At 39.4% G+C, this 17,068-nt stretch overlaps 1 protein-coding gene across 1 annotated transcript; it reads left to right on the top strand.

Annotated features, from left to right (window-relative positions):
• Window positions 1–514: 514 nt before the first annotated feature.
• stim2a (tromal interaction molecule 2a) lies at window positions 515–13,992 on the top strand. The gene is made up of 12 exons (XM_069168154.1): window positions 515–1,232; window positions 3,806–3,954; window positions 5,088–5,199; window positions 5,306–5,417; window positions 5,530–5,645; window positions 6,982–7,159; window positions 7,249–7,426; window positions 7,585–7,746; window positions 9,905–10,005; window positions 10,828–11,081; window positions 12,139–12,331; window positions 12,472–13,992. The coding sequence occupies exons 1-12, from the start codon at window positions 1,112–1,114 to the stop codon at window positions 13,979–13,981; spliced, it is 3,186 nt and encodes a 1,061-aa protein (XP_069024255.1). The 5' UTR covers window positions 515–1,111; the 3' UTR covers window positions 13,982–13,992.
• The last annotated feature ends 3,076 nt before the right edge of the window (window positions 13,993–17,068 follow it).

Below are 17,068 nucleotides of genomic sequence, written 5' to 3'. Positions count from 1 at the left end.
TACACAGCTCAAAGAACTGTGAACAAGTATACAAATGTCAGCCCCAGACAGTCAGGCGATTATATGACATTGGACATGCTATTCCTGGCATGATAGTATTGATCTCAGGCAATACTTCCCATTGTGAGGTCTAAGGGGCTTTAATTGATCCGCTATCCGAGCCAGCATCAGTAAGAGACTGAAGGCAGTTCTGATAGTCAATGATCTTGTAGGAATGACTGTTTAATGGGCTCACTCATCAATGTTGTGGATCAGTTGCTCGGACCTGAAACAAATGGAAAACTAACACAAAAAACAAAACGTGCATACCAAAGTTAGAGGATTAATACAGAAGAAAACTATAACTTTTGACCTCAGTGCATATAGCCTATTTATGTTGGGAATTAGGTTAGGAAACATAATAATGGGGCCCTGTTGCTAGAGAGAGAGAGAGAGATGGGGGATGGAGGGAGGGGGGGGAGTCAGTTCCACGTAAAACGTCTCTTGGGAAAAGGGTGGCTGAAGAGAGAACTAATAGTTCCACTGAAGTGCGACTGGCTGGCTTACATATATATTATATGTCATATAAAACATATATGTCTGTTATATAAAACAGACAAGCATGAGCAGGACTCTGCAGGCCTACTGCCTTCATGCAGCATCGTTTTCAAGCGTGTGGTTATAACACTGGATTTTACTGGCGCAGATCAATCTGAGGTTCATTTATTTTGAAGACCTTGTCTGGATTTATTATGTTTCATTTTCCGGAATAACATTACCCATTTTTGGATCATTTTGACGCACAAGCTTGTGTTTGGATGACTGTGCAAATTTTGACTGCAAACCTTTTCACGTGTTTAGAAAGTGGTTTGTTTTTCTTTCTTTCTTTTTTGTGGCGCAATTATACTTTTCAAAGCGCACACTTGTCCCACTTGCCTGATTTCTCAAGTGAACATCAGTATCACATCTCGCTGCTGCCTGTACCCGTTATAGCAACACAGATCGCTTAACACTTTTCGCAGACTGTCACTGCGGTGCCTCCAAAACGAGGGGCTGGTTCTTCATATGTTCTTTCTCCATCTGTTTTGAGGAGTTTCTCCACTCCGGACGACAATATTATCAACGGTCTGAAATGCTTCCTCCGTCTCCTCTGTTCCTCGTTTTCCCTGCTGCGCTCTTCTTGGCTGCACAAGGCGCTGGGGACCTCCAGGGCTTTACCTTTCCCGGTGGGAGCGCCGGTTTCGACGCGGCAGGTATGTAGTCAAAAGAAGAAACGAGGAAAGCTTGGTCAAGTCTTTGCGTTGTTATCAAATCTGCCCTGTCATGGCAAGTAATGCGCACAGGGCAGTCAACCATGCGTCAGTTTAAAACTTGCCCTCTACTAACTTTTCATCAATCACCCGTTTTTTTTTTGTTGTTTTTTTTTTTCGCGTGACAAAATTATCTCGTTTTTAAACCCATTTAGTCTCTTTCTGATATTATTATAACCTCTAACCTGTATAATTCAGTTTTGGGGGTAGGCTATTTGTAAATCTTCCACAAGAAGATCACAAATACATTAGGAGACGAGAACCTTTACTTTTACATTACATTTTTATGATATGCAGATTTGGTTTATTGTCCTTACTAACGTTTTAATCCAACTGCTGCTATTTTTGTGGGAAGGGTTAAACTCAGGTCATCAATGGAGGTCCCGCCGGGACAACAATACCATTTACGTCCACATGCACGCACGAACACACACACACACACACACACACACACACACACACACACACACACACACAAACCGTGTTTCACGTCACTTTAGAGGACATTACATTGACGTACATTCATTCACTGGAGACTTACCCCAACTATAACAGCTACTTGTCTAAACGTAAAGCAAGCCCTCACCCTAAAATGTTGTGACTTACATGGTAGAGATTTGCCTAATAGGAGGTGTGTCAACATATGCCACTGTGTAAACACATTTATTTCCTCACATGAGTAATAGGCTATAGGCACACACATACACACACACACACACACACACACTGAATAGTGTGTATGTGTGTGCCTAGTTCAAGGGTCTTTGCATACACCACAGAAATGTAATAGCCTGTCCAGCTGAGCGGTAGCCTCATTCTTGAGAAATGTACCTTTCATCAACAACCAAGGGATCAGCGTCATTGCTCCGTGCATTGATATGCTGTACAACCAGCTGGGAGAGAAAGAGGAAAAAACATTAAATTAATTATTCCTGATAATTATCTTAAAAAGAACATGTGTAACAATACATGGGCCCACATCAAACACAGAAACAAACAATCATTAAAAGTCATGTAACCCCCTGTGGTTCGTCTCCGTTTTTATTTCTACATGTAGAAACATTTGCCAATAACACCCAGTTATTGTTGCAGGGCGATTTTCTCCCCAAAAATATATTACTTCAGACATTTATGTCAATATTTTTCTGGGATTATTGGCACAATGCTGTAAAATTTTTAAAAAAGCCTCTCTTCCCAGAAGTCTATTTTTCCCATAGCTTAATTCTTCCTTCCAATGTGGGCGGAGAGCGGCTAGTGTTACTGGATCTGGCTGACAGTGGGTTTAACTCGCAGACCTTTGACCCTCAGTCCAAGGCCCCTTGGAGCACAAAAATGGACTCTGACTCAGTGGACCAACAGTTAACGAAAAGCTGTCCGTCATCCTCCCATGCAGCAGTGTTCCCGTCATACACTCAAGCCAGGCACACACTGTACGACGTAAAGCCTCATTACAACAGTTGATTTGGCCATGATGAGTGCAGAGTCCTCATTGCCGTGTGACCAAGTACATTCTGACACATGTTCTTATAGATCGCTGGAGTTAAGCTCTTACAGAGAAAGTTTCCTGATGGCAGTCTGGACTACTCTTGGTTGGACATCTAGGGGAAACAGTGTGTTTGACTACCAGTGTTTGTCACTGGCAATATGGGTCGCTGTAAAAGTTTGTTGTGTGTATTGGGAGCCTGGTTTTTAGTATCCATGTTGTATGGTCACTAATACAAACAAACTGTCTTGGTTCAGTGACACCTACCTACTTGCATTAACTATTCATATAAATCATATGAGCATCCCATGAGAGCTCTGGTACAGACTGACTGGATGTTGGGTTCTGAAATGATGCATATATCTAAAAAAAAGAAAAAAGAAGAAGGTCCTAACTATAAACTTTCCTTGACAATGGTGTGGGGATGTTTTGATTGATTGATGGAATGAAAGCATATTGCAGATACTGCACAACAACAGCTTAGTCTTGACCTTGGAAACAGCCACTGAAAAAGCAATCTCACCTAAAAGTCCATTTAATAAATCGATAGACTTTCAGGTTAGATTGTTTAATGTCAACAAATGGGTTGAACTGATTATTCAGTGTGTTTATTGTCCATACCATGTTAGTCTCATTCATGTGAATGGAAATGTTACATTTTAATCTCCAGAATCAAATTGATTACACAGAGATTTGATATTAATGAATATCAAGCACTTAGAAATGGGACATCCTGGAAAATACATTTTGATAAACATGCAATTGATAATTGGTGGCTCAAATGCTCATTCATTGAGAAATTGTGGTGATTGATCTATATAGACAAGAACAATTATATACAACGTACACCCCACATTGCTCTTGTGTATATATATATAAATATATATGGATCTAATTTAAAAGGAGCTTGGAATGTACAAAAGAAAGTGTTTAATCTATAGATCTCTTGAATTAGTTGGTTAAACTGGATTAATGAATAAAAGGAATTCATTCTGTGAATACCTTGTGTGAAATAATGACTGATATGTTATAGCTTTCCCCACCCATGTTGACCCCTGCATGGTGGTGTCTCCACCATGTATGAGCGAAGCTGATCGATACAGCCTGGAGGCTCTGCGAAGCATCCATCAGATGATGGATGATGACCAAGATGGTGGGATTGAGGTGGAGGAGAGCGTGGAGGTAAGAGTTTGACTCTAAAATATTTAATTACATTTTCTTAGTTGTTGTAAATCATTGTGCATGTATGTTCTGGCATGTTAAAGACACACAGTGTAAAGCAGTGCAACAACAGGTGTCCTGGCTGGTGGAAGAGTCAAATGCTCCTTCAAGGATAGCAACAGTATAACGTTGCTTTTGGCTCAGTGACAAAATTCGATTGCACTAATAGAATACCGTGCCACTGGTGACCTTCTGAGTCATACTTACTCTTCTTAACGTATTCTTCAGCCAGTTTGTTGTAGTTGCCACAAACAACATGAAAAAATACACTGACCTCAGTGATAATACACTGCTATCCTGCAAAAACAAAGGAGAAAAAAACCCCGTAATGAATGTCATTTATTTAATTTTAAATATTACTATTATGCCGTAAAAAGTTTTTTATACATTCATCAATCAAGCGTATTTTTTCTCAAGGGAAAAATTAATTTAACATTTAGCCTTAAGCAAAATAATAATATATTTGCCATGCAAAAAAGTGATCAGTCTGAAAGGGCAGTCATTGCTGCATGTGTTTCTGTACATGTGCGTAACAACATATTTACCTCATATTTGTACCGCACTTTTTGTATTCGTCTTAGCATTTCCGGGTAAATATCCTGTAAAGTATTTAGCATTTTGCCCAGAGAGTCTGTGAGCCTCTAGTTGGATGTGACATTTGTAGTAAACCCAGTATTCTAAAATGCCTTTGCCCTCCAGAATGCAGTTCAGGGACACAGTATCCAGGGGCTCGGGTTGCCGTTGTCATAGAGATGTCAGGGGAAGGGTCTGGGCTCATCAAAGTCCCAAAATTCCACCAGCCATCATATGAAACCTCCGTTTACAGCCAAGAACACATTCCAAGACAGCACTTACACACACATGCGATCACTGAAGTTTGTAATACATAAATGTAGTTTCATTACATCCACTCCTTAGTCCTGGATTGAAATCTAAGTACATGACACACTGCAACACCCACCTAATTTATTTTGGATAGAGATAATGTTCAGGTTATGTCATCTGCTTGTGACCCCTACCCTCGAACTTTACAGTTGTATCTGAAAAAGTCTTGATTTTCACTCCCTTTGTTCTTTTATTCTCTGTTGTCACAGTTCATTATTGAAGACATGAAGCAGCAGCAGACCAACAAACACAACAACCTGCACAGAGAAGACCAGCACATCACAGTTGAGGAGCTCTGGAGGAGCTGGAAGTCGTCTGAAGGTGTGTGTGTGTGTGTGTGTGTGTGTGTGTATATGATAAGGAAAGTGTCTGTTTGTGTCCAAAGATATTAAGTCCTAGTTTATGTAACTTTTTGTATAATTTTCAGTACATAATTGGACCCAGGATCACGTGCTCCGCTGGTTGAAGGAGTTTGTTGAGTTGCCACAGTATGAGAGGAACTTTAAAGACTTCAGAGTCAATGGAAACACACTCCCCAGGTGAGATCAACCAATAAGGATGTCTGAGCAGTTTGCTGTAAAAAAACAAGTTATTTGTTGTTATGTGCAGCATCCACACTGAAGCTGTACTGCCTGCAACATCTGTTTGCAGGATTGCAGCTAATGAGCCTTCATTCCTGAGTGGCCATCTGAGAGTTCAGGACCAGAGAGATAAACAGAAGCTTAATATTAAAGCTCTGGATGTAGTTCTATTTGGACCACCTACACGTGAGAACATGTTCTCACATCCCTGTTTTTTTTCCATGTTTCTTTAATATATCTGTTTTTGTTTTTCTGATTTTCAACTTGAAATGGAAAAATTCACCACTTTTTATGTGGAAGTCCACCCAGTGTTGATGTTAAATGTAGTTCATTTGAAGTCATTTACCGAGAAAGCTGAGTATCCTGCTAGCAGTTTTCCTGCCTTGCTGATAATGCCTTCATTTACCAGGATGTATTGCAAACCAAATTTTTTATATTTGACCCTCCAATCCTTTGGTTCCCTTTGCAAATTATTTCCCCTCGTAGCACCCACTCAACAAAGAAAAAAACCAATAAGCAGACAATCGATATGGTTTCCAGAGAGCAAATGATGGTTATTCATCAGGAGGTGACTGGCACTGATCAGATACTATAACATTTTTATCTATTGTAAACACAACCAACACAATATGTTGAGTAAACTGCTTGTCCAACACTGCTGTGTATCAAACCCCTCACCCACTTTGTCGTCCAAAATAAAGCATTTGGTGACAAAAATTCACACTCACTGGTCATCTGCCCTCTCTGCCCTGCTGGTTTTAGTTATTGTTTCTGGTTTATTGTCTTTATTCTGAAGGATTTCTCCAGCAGATTTCTGTCCGAGTTGGGGGTGAAACCTTCGTGCATAGCAAAGCACACTCAGCTCTCTTGGTCGGTTTCAGCGACGGCATCCAGCAAAAACTACCAATGACGTTCATTGCAGCAGAATGATTCAGTTTCTGTTGGCATTTAAGGGCAAATTGTTTGAGAAAAGGAGCCACCAGTTAATGTTTAATCTCAGCAACTCAGTTTCTGGATGGTCCCTGGCAGCCATATCTTATTGCATGCAGCTGCAGTTTCGGGCTCAATCTGCGGCATTTCTTTGGCCAAGTCTTAGATATGACTAAGGATCAGAGTCAGCCAAAACTCTATAAAATACATCCTCATCCATAACATCCTTTGTGTTCATATTTTGGGATACCATATTTGCTGTTGGAAACGTAGCTCAATTAGCCAGTCGTTGTTCAGGTCACCAACTACGTCAGTCGCATGCTTAAATTGACTATATTTACCATTTACACTGATTGGACATACACATTAAAAGTAGCAGATATTTATTTTTGTGTATATACCTTCCAAATCTCCATTATTTTTCAAGAAAGCTCCAGTAATTTCCCTAACACTTTAATCTAAAAATCCACATTAAAGGACTGATTAGTGAGCCAAATTTGTTTATATTAATGGTATGTGACTTTTAGCTTACTCTGTGTTTATACATAAATACATGCACTATCAATGATCATGACCTTCCACTCTATTGTAGGCCCCCCTCATAACTACATGAAGGACCTGCTCCTAATTGTGTCAGTGGTGATGGGAGTTGGAGGCTGCTGGTTTGCCCAGGCCCAGAACAAAGCGAGCAAAGTCCACATAACCAAGATGATGAAAGATTTAGAAAGTCTGCAGAGGGCTGAACAGAGCCTCATAGACCTACAGGAACGGTAAGTAGCCAGTAGTTTTTCTTAGTCAGTCCCTCACTCCTATACTTTGCTATGTGTGATTGAACTAAAATCCTTTGTTATTTACTGAGACTGGAACGAGCCCAGGAAGAAAAGCGTAATGTGGCGGAAGAGAAACAAAACCTGGAGGAGAAGATGAGAGATGAGATTATGGGAGCACAGGAGGAGGCTTACCGTTTGCACGAGCTGAGGCAGGGAGCTGTCAGCGAGCTCAGCCGCCTGCGATATGCAGAGGAGGAGCTGGAACAGGTAGACACACTAAAATTGGAAGAAGCAATTTCACAAATGCTGCCCATGAAAATCGTCACCCTTGTTTGGAAAGGTTTAAGGATATTAAGGAAAAGATTTAGGCTGCAGCTATTTTTCTATACACTGGTCCTAACACTTGATTTATGCGACTTCCTCAGGTGCTTGGAGCACTGAAGCAGGCCGAGAAGGACATGCAGGCTAGTTGGACAGCATCAGAGGTTCTTCAGCAGTGGCTGCAGCTGACACATGAGGTAGAGGTTCAGTACTACAATGTTAAAAAGCACAGCGCAGAACTACAGCTTGCCACCGCCAAGGAAGAGGTAAATAAAAACAAATGAAAAACACTGATAGTATTTCGAGTGACTGTGCTGAAAAGTTATTTTAAAAAATGTAATCACAGCTTTACAAATGGTGAACCCTGTTTACAACAAAGTTGGGACGCTGTGTAAAATGTAAATAAATACAGAATTCGATGATTTGCCAATCATGTAAGCTCATGTTTAATGAAAAATAGACCAAAGACAACATATCAAATGTTAAAACTGATAAATTGTATTGTTTTATGAAAAATATATGCTCATTTTTAATTTGATGGCAGTGACACATTTAAAAAAAGTTTGCATGTTTACCACTTGGTTGTATCACCTCTTCTTTTAACAACACTAAGGGCCAGAGAAGGTGTCAGTATTTCTGGACCATGTTTATACACTCACCGGCCACTTTATTAGGTACACCTTGCTAGTACTGGGTTGGAGGCCCTTTTGCCTTCAGGACTGCATTAATTCTTCGTGGCATAGATTCAAAAAGGTGCTGCAAATATTCCTCAGAGATTTTGGTCCATATTGACATGATAGCATCACGTAGTTGCTGCAGATTTGTCTGCTGCACATCCATGATGTGAATCTCCCGTTCCACCACATCCCAAAGGTGCTCTATTGGATTGAGATCTGGTGACTGGAGGCCATTGGAGCACAGTGAACTCGTTGTCATGTTCAAGAAACCAGTTTGAGATGATTTGAGCTTTGTGACATGGCGTGTTATCTTGCTGGAAGTAGCCATCAGAAGATGGTAAACTGTGGTCATAAAGGGATGGACATGGTCAGCAACAATACTCAGGTAGGCTCTGGCGTTTAAACAATGATCAATTGGTACTGAGGGGCCCACAGTGTGCCAAGAAAATATCCTCCACACCATTACACCACCACCACCAGCCTGAACCGTTGATACAAGGCAGGATGGATCCATGCTTTCATGTTGTTTATGCCAAATTCTGACCCTACCATCGGAATGTCGCAGCAGAAATCGAGACTCATCAGACCAGGAGACATTTTTCCAATCTTCTATTGTCCAATTGTCCAATCTTTCTATTGTCCAATTGTAGCCTCAGTGGAGTGGCACCCGGTGTGGTCTTCTGTTGCTGGAGCCCATCTGCTTCCAGGTTCCACGTGTTGTGCATTCAGAGATGGTCTTCTGCATACATTGGTTGTAACGAGTGGTTATTTGAGTTACTGTTGCCTTTCTATCATCTCGAACAGTCTGGCCAAATCTCCTCTGACCTCTAGAATCAAGAAGGCATTTTCGCCCAGAGATCTGCCGCTCACTGGATATTTTCTCTTTTTCGAGCCATTCTCTGTAAACCTTAGAGATGGTTGTGCATGAAAATCCCAGTAGATCAGCAGTTTCTAAAATACTCAGACCAGCCTGTCTGGCACCAACAACCATGCCACATTCAAAGTCACTTAAATCAACTTTCTTCCCCATTCTGATGCTCGGTTTGAACTTCAGCAGGTCATCTTGACCATGTCTACATGCCTAAATGCATTGAGTTACTGCCATGTGATTGGCTGATTACATATTTGCTTTAACGAGCAGTTGAACAGGTGGACTTAATAAAGTGGCTGGTGAGTGTATATGGTTTCTTCTTTGCATGGTTAAGTTTTAACCTGCATTTGTGGATGCAGTGGCAAACTGTGTTCACAGACAATTGATTTCCGGACTGTCCCTGAGCCCATGCAGTGATTTCCATAACAGATTAATGACTGTTTTTATTGCAGTTCTGCCTGAAGGTCCACAAATCCCAGCCATGTTGCTGTTTGGCAATGTCCTTGCATACAGAGAATTATTCAGACTCTGAATCTTTTTATGATATTATGTACCCTACCCACACAGTCTTTCACAGAGTGAGGAACCTCTTCACATCTTCATTGCTGAGAGGCTCTACCTCTTTGGGACGCTCTTTTAATACCCAACCATGTTACTGATCTGTTGCCAATTAACCTCATTAGTTGTGACATGTTCCAGCAGATGTTTTTTTTTTTTTTTAACATTACCCAAAAAAATCATTGCATTCTGTTTTTACAAAGTATTTACATTTTACACAGCGTCCCAATTTTTGGGGAAACAGGGTTGTGGCATAAAATTACTACTAATTTCCCTTGACGTTTTTGTCAACTAATTTGCACATATGCTTTCTTTCAGGCAGAGAGGATTAAGAAGAAGAGAAGTTCTCTGCTGGGGACACTCCATGTTGCCCACAGCTCCTCTCTAGACCAGGTTGACCACAAGATTCTGGAGGCAAAGTTAGTAACTCAATTACCTGTGAATGTTTTCACAGGGTAAAAAGAAGTTTTGTCAAGCACTGTACCTAAGTACAATTTTGAAGTATTGAGTATTAATACTTTCTACTCTACCCAGCTTTGGTTACTTTTGAGATGAAGATTTGGCACAATGGATAACATAACAAGCTTTTCAAATGTAACACAACGTTAAAGACTTAAACCAGTGGTTTTCAACTTTTTCGTTTTAGGTCTTACAAACAATGTGTAGTCAGTGTCACATTGCAAATGTCTTTGAGTTGTTAATGGCTCCACTGACTGGTGATTTTTCTCTTTAAACTTCACAGGGATTTATTTCAGTAAATGTTCAAATGATCCAATATCTCCCCAAAAATCAAAGGTTTGAGAAAAAGCTTGAACACAGATTTGTGGATCAGAACTTCGTTTTTTTCCCTCTCCCAGTAATCATCCCACGACTGCTCACATATATTTAATGTTCCTAGATATAAATCTGGATAGAAAGTATTTTAAAATAGCTACGACTACAGCAGCTACAACTGTAGCATGCTGCTTATACAGTGATACTTAAATATTATAAATATAATGGTGTAATATGTAATACTTTATTAGAGGGACAAAACCAATACTTTTACTGTAACTGCATTTTGCTGCTAATATTTCAGCACTTTTACTTGAGTAAGATTTTTCATGCAGCACTTTTACTAGTAATGGAGTATTTTTAAGTTGCTGTATTTGTACTTATACTAAAGTAAAAGTAAAATCTGAAAACTTTCTTCAATATATACATGTACCATTTTATCGCAAAGGTCTTTGTATCTCTCAAAGGAATGCCTTGTCTGAAGTCACTGCCTGCCTGCGGGAGCGCCTTCATCGCTGGCAGCAGATTGAGCTCCTCTGTGGTTTCCCCATCATCAGGAATCCTGGCCTGGCAAAGCTCACTGCTCAACTCTATTCAGAATCAATTACCCTTGGGTTGCCTCGAGTGCTTCAGACATCTTGTTCATATCACAGCTCCATCCATGGATCTATAGAGGACCTCTTAGATGAGTCTGCTTCTCCAAACCTCCCACAGATGCCAGGTAGGAAACAGGAATGATGGGTTTTTGAGGCTTCAGTTGGATCATCATTAGAAAGTTTTCAATTAGTTTGAGAATTGCTGATGGAAGCTGCGGCACTTGATTAGTATAATTTTTTATATTGATTGACCCCTTGTGTCCCGTATGGAAACAACTTCAATTGTTCTCCACTTAACCCAGGATTTCTTCTTATTTTGTTAGATGTATGTGTGTACTTTAAAATGCTGGGGATATCCAAAGCATGTGTGGTATCAGTCAATACAAAGCTGTAGATTCAGTGTGACTATTTGTGGTATATGCAGCTAAAAATCCTCTCGGCATCAGATAAAACCTCAATGTTATTTTTTAAGGTCTTACATATTCTTAACATTGCAATAAACTGTAAGCAGAAATGACTCTTTTGGTATTCAAAAAAATGATCCATTTGTAACAACATCAAATATATGACAAAGTATATGCAACTATACACTGTCAAACAACCTTCTCCAGTATTAGTAGGACATAGTCGTACCAGATTTTTAAAACTCTTAAACTTAATGGTAAAAATATTATATTCCAATGGACTCACTGCAATCACAGAATTTACTTGCAAAGGCAAAATATACCTGCACTATTTCACACAGAGCTCTACTTCAGTAAACTAGGGAAGCAATTAAGTTTAAAAAAAAAAAAAAAAAGTGTGATGTTTTCATGAACTGCTGGCAGGCTCAGAGAGCTCATTTTTTTGCATTTGTAAGTTAGTAGTACAGAGACATTAAAGATATAAAAGAAAGTATCTGTAACGCTGTTGTGGCTTAATAGCATTAGCATATCCATGCTCAGTTCACCAGATATTGATATTGTGGTTTACTAACAAGCCCTGCATGTTCCTACATTTCAAAGCTCCTACTACCACATAATTGGTGAAGATTCACAGACCAATTTTGCTGTGACACTTTCTGATCTTGCCGGACTTTAAGCGCTGAAAAGCAATGGTACATATTAATTGCTGCCATTACACCAGTCCGTTCAGATAGATTGATCAGTTTTGCTGGTTTGTTAAACTTTGGCTTCTCCCCAGTTCCAGGTCCACCTCATAAGCACTCTCCTCGAACTCGGGCATCCACCAGATGTAGGTCACGCCGTCCTGGCGTCATCACTCAGCCGCCAGCTGCCATAATTTCACCGGACCCTGACCTTCTCATCCCCATTCGAGCCACTTACCCATGCTATGATGAAGAAGAGAGGATCTTTCTGAAAACTCTAAAAAAACAGTAATTGTCCCTGCCCACAACTTTTAGAGGCCACTTAGAGTTTGCACACTACTCCTTTTAAAAAACTTTCAGCAACACTAATGATTTTCTTCTTGTCTCCTCCTTCTCTTATTGCTTCCTTTTATTTCTCTCACTAATAGAGATTCCCAAGAGAAGTTCTCAGATTCAGACTATATGACTCCCCCACCTCTTAGCAAGATGTTCCCTAGTCCCACTGTTGAAGCTTCCTCTCGAAAGCTCTATCATGATGAAACTGAGCTGCTTGCTGACAGCTCAATTACAAAGCCCTTGAGTAAAGAAGTAGAAGTTGTTGTTGAATCACCAGTTCGCAAAATTTCTGTGGAAGAGCTCGAGGCTTCTGTGGATATTGCCTGCAGGAAGATTGCAAAAGACAAATCCTTTGATACTTCTTTGGAAACCTCTTTTTTGAAGATGTCTACAGAAGAGTCTTTCATTGACGCTACATCAAGGAAGATATCCCGAGACAGGAGTGAAGGTCCCATGGATGTTGCTCTTAGAAAGGGGATTTCAAATGAATTAGATGCAGAGCTTTCACCAAGGAATGTAGAGAAAGATACAGTAGAAGATTTGATGGATATTTCCTCAAGGAATATATACAGAGAAAGAAGTGATTTACCACTGGATGTGAGGAAGATTTTTTGGAATGAAATCGAAGCATCAAGAGATGTGGCACCAAGGAAGATATCACGAGACATGATGGGGGCTTCAATAGACAGTGCCTCCAGACTAATGACACGAGATGATGTTGAGCATCCATTTGACTTTCGAAGAATCACAAGAGATTCAGTGGGAATGTCCCAAGACTCCGGTTCAAGAAAGCTTCTATGGAATAAAGGAGAATCCCAGCTTGATTCCTCTTTGAGGGCATTAGCAAAGGACAAAATGGTTGAGACTGCGAGAACACCACCAAGAAAGATGTCCAGAGATGAGCTGGAGTATTGCACAGATACTGGCTCCATTAAAATGCTACCCAGAGAGAAATTTGAAGCACTTATGGATTCCTCTTCCTCGTCTGAGTGGCGAGAGTTTGGTTTGGAGCCATCAACAAGTAGAAGGATACTGAGAAATGAACTTGAGATGTCTGCTGGTTCCCTCAGGAGGAGAATACCAAGAATGCCAAGAGATGACATGGACAGCTCCATAGACACTCCCACAGGAAAAATCTCCTGGGATAGAGTTGATGCTCCAATGGAAATACCAACACAAGCAATGCTGAGGGAAGAGTTGGCAGCATCTAAAGCATCTCCAGGTCGAATTGGGCAGCCTGACCTTATGTTAACCTCACAGGTGCCATGGAAGTCCTCATCAGATCTTTTCACCGTCGGGCCGTTAAGTCAGCTTGTCTATGATGGAATACTTGAAAAGTCATGCAGCTCCACGGCTGCAACTCCAACCAACCTCTCAGCCTCAACACCTAACCTGCCTCAGAGCAGGCTGCCACCAGAGGTGGAGCCACCACTGCCACCACCAAGGGTTGTCCACCCATCTCCTGCATTACCTGCTGATACTAGAGATGCAAAGAACAAGGAGAAGGAGAAGGGCAAGAAATCCAGAAAGCTCAAAAATCTTTTTAAAAAGAAAAATGATTCATCTCCAGAGAAGCTTCAAAGTGGTCTTCAGAAACTTTGACAATCATCTGTGAATATATATATATATATATATATATATATATATATATATATATATATATATATATATATATATATATATATATATATATATATATATATTTGTTTTATTATATTATTGAACCAGAAAGTTGGAGCTTTAAAAACTTTTTGACAATATCTGGTAGTGAAAAGTTTTAGAAAGCATAATCTTTCTTAAAACGGTACATTTTCAAAACCAAAATTAAGATAGAGCAGGACAATAATAAATTGAAGGTTCCATTCTCCTAATTTATTGCTGAAGGTACTGACTGAATCATGATACATGTACAGTATATCCAATGTTACAGATCAAAATAATTTGTTTGATAAGTCGTACATAGCTTTTTTTTTTAAAACAGATTTTACTTTCTGTTATTAAGTCTTATAGACAGATGCTTGATACCATATATAATTCTAGATGCTGTTTTTTTATGCTTTGCCTATGGTTGAAGGATTAAACAAAGTTTTACCAGACGCTGCTCTTCTGTATAGCAGAGACCGTGCTTGAATTCAGTTAAACGAAGCGCTAACCTTAAAGAAAGACATTTATGGCAGTACAAAATAAATGCATTCTGTTCAAAGAGGAATTTAGTGATGTCCCAATCACAGTATTTCCCGCTGATCCAAATCCATGATTTTACAACCGAATTGTATTCCACCCATCAGTCCAATAAAGTACACCATGTCAGAAGTACACAAAAGTATGATCAGGATTTGAAGAAAGAGGTCATGTGATGAAGGTCACGTGACGGAGGTCATTTGACAAAAGTGCCAAACTTCGGTAAAGAGGAAGGTTGGCTGTGATGTCTTAAACCCTGACACTTTCACCCAGGATTCAAATCAAATTAAAAGACTCATTGACATCTTTTCCCAATCAAGTAGTTTTTGAATCATAAAGCTAATTTTGTGGTTTTGTTTTCCTAAACATAAGCAAATGTTTTTCCATGCTCAAGGCGGGGCAAAATGTAACACTGCCACAGTATGCTGTAGTGGAGTGACAGATGTATTACACGGTTTAGCGTGACACAGGGTTGGATATCAAGTATAAAACTGGTCTGAGACTTTCAGTCATTTTTCCATACTGCACAGTACACAAAACAATACTAGTAAAACATTTTAAAGGCCCTGAAATGTCAAGTTCTTCATGCACTGTCGAGGATTTAACATCAGAATCTGACTGGAGTTGTGGGGCTGATCATTTAACTGCAACCACATGAAGCTGATTAGATATGTTTTCAGGTTTTGACCAGCAGACTTGATTATTCTTAAACTTTTACTTTGTATATGATTGTCTTATTTGGCCTGACGATTATTTGTTACTCAGGATTTCTGTGACATCTGAACAGGTCTGCAAACATATCCTGCTGTAAAAAACAATGTATTTTGTAACAAAGAAAATCATTTTAATGGTTTCCTATTATATTTTGTACAGATTAGGTGTTTTGTGTATTTGTGGAAAATAGTTTTGTTGTAGGGACAGTAAAAAGGTTCCAGGTTCAATCCCGAGCCAGGGGCCTTTCTCTGTGGAATTTGCATGTTCTCCCTGTGCCTGCGTGGGTTTTTCCGGGTACTCCGGCTTCCTCCCACCGTCCAAAGACATGCATGGCACGTTAATTGGTGATTCTACAAATTGCCCGTAGGTGTGAATGAGAGTGTGAATGGTCTTTGATTCTGTCTGTCTCTATGTGTTGGCCCTCTGATAGACTGGCGACCTGTCCAAGGTGGACCCTGCCTTCGCCCAAAGTGAGCTGGGATAGGCTCCAGCCCCCCCCTTGATCCTGTACAGGTTAAAGCGGGTATAGATAATGGATGGATGGTTTTGTTGTAGTGGAAAGCTTTGGACAGGGCTTAGACGGCCTCTTTTTTTTATTTATTTTTTTTATCTCCAGAGTGATTAAAAGTTTAAATGCTGTTTTCAGTCAACATCAGCACTTTTATGGGTTTCATAATTTAAATCTGTGGCTGTTTATGGTGTGAACTTTACTTGCCGGTAACTTGGTCACAACACTGTGGTCATTTGTTTTGGGGCATTTTTGACAACTAGTGTACCAGTAAAAAAAGAGTCAACTAAAAAGTTTTGACACACACCAGACCGAACATAGTTGGTCCTATTGATTGGTTTATTTATTTATGAACAGTTTGATTGCTAAAATGGCAAATGAGAGAATCTTATAACTTTGTTTCTTTTTTCAAAATAAGTGGATTTTGAATGCACTTATCAGATTTTTTTTAAGATATTGGTATATTTATGTTTTGTTTATTGTTTACGGGTATTTGGTCAGTACCTAAGTGGTTTTGAATTTAAATAATTCAGAAATTAAATTCTCACATGTAGTAATTGTAATTGGGTTGTTTTTAAAAAAAAAAAAAATAATAATTTATTTATTTAATTATACCATTTGCTTCTTTATTTATTGTGTCCATATTGTATAAATAGAATGTTTTAACTTGTCTTAGAAAAAGAAAACTGATGAATTGTAGTATGGAAAGAAGATTTAACAGGCTGTAATTCGATCATTGATTAGCAGCTGCTAATAAAATATATTAACAATGGTACAATTAGAACATTTTGTTTGTGTGCGACAATAAAAACCTAAATATAACTGGATGTTGATTCTTCCATTTGTGAAAGAAACTGTGAACTTTAAACTTGCAGCTTGGAGGGGAACACTGCGAATTTCAAACATTAATGTCTTTATATTGGTCTTTACATTGTAAATTCAATGAAAACAATGGGTATGGAGAAAGAAAAAAGTGTGGGTGGTTTCAAGTTTTTCATTTGGTTCCACAAAATGGTTTAATTACATGTGTGTATAGCTACAACCAGCAGATGGCTGTGCAATTTTGGCTTATCAGAATGGAGAGAGGTGTCTCATATTCATAATATAAACTTCCAGCAGCCAGACTGAATTTAGGAATAAATTAACACAATGTAATGTTGTTTAAACAGTTGGGGAAAGATTGGGCTTAACTCTCCTGTGGTGGAAATTATTGGTTTATTACATGTCATCTCCACTAGAGGGAAGAAGTGTTTCAAAATGAGCCAGTGTGGCTTGTGAGTGATGTT

The sequence above is a fragment of the Embiotoca jacksoni genome, unplaced genomic scaffold (assembly GCF_022577435.1).
Source record: "Embiotoca jacksoni isolate LCO1_2020_lvr unplaced genomic scaffold, fEmbJac1.0.p SCAF_4, whole genome shotgun sequence".
Classification (NCBI taxonomy): domain Eukaryota; kingdom Metazoa; phylum Chordata; class Actinopteri; family Embiotocidae; genus Embiotoca; species Embiotoca jacksoni.
The sequence above is the reverse complement of the archived record's forward strand: the minus strand, read 5'-3'. Positions and strand labels throughout refer to the sequence as shown.

What these genes read in the sequence shown, in the direction of transcription:
- stim2a (XM_069168154.1), top strand. Translation starts at nt 1,112, where the DNA reads ATGCTTCCTCCGTCTCCTCTGTTCCTCGTTTTCCCTGCTGCGCTCTTC. An exon ending in TTGCCACCGCCAAGGAAGAG is followed by an intron (nt 7,747 to 9,904) that starts GTAAATAAAAAC and finishes GCTTTCTTTCAG; the next exon opens with GCAGAGAGGATTAAGAAGAA. An exon ending in AAACCTCCCACAGATGCCAG is followed by an intron (nt 11,082 to 12,138) that starts GTAGGAAACAGG and finishes GCTTCTCCCCAG; the next exon opens with TTCCAGGTCCACCTCATAAG.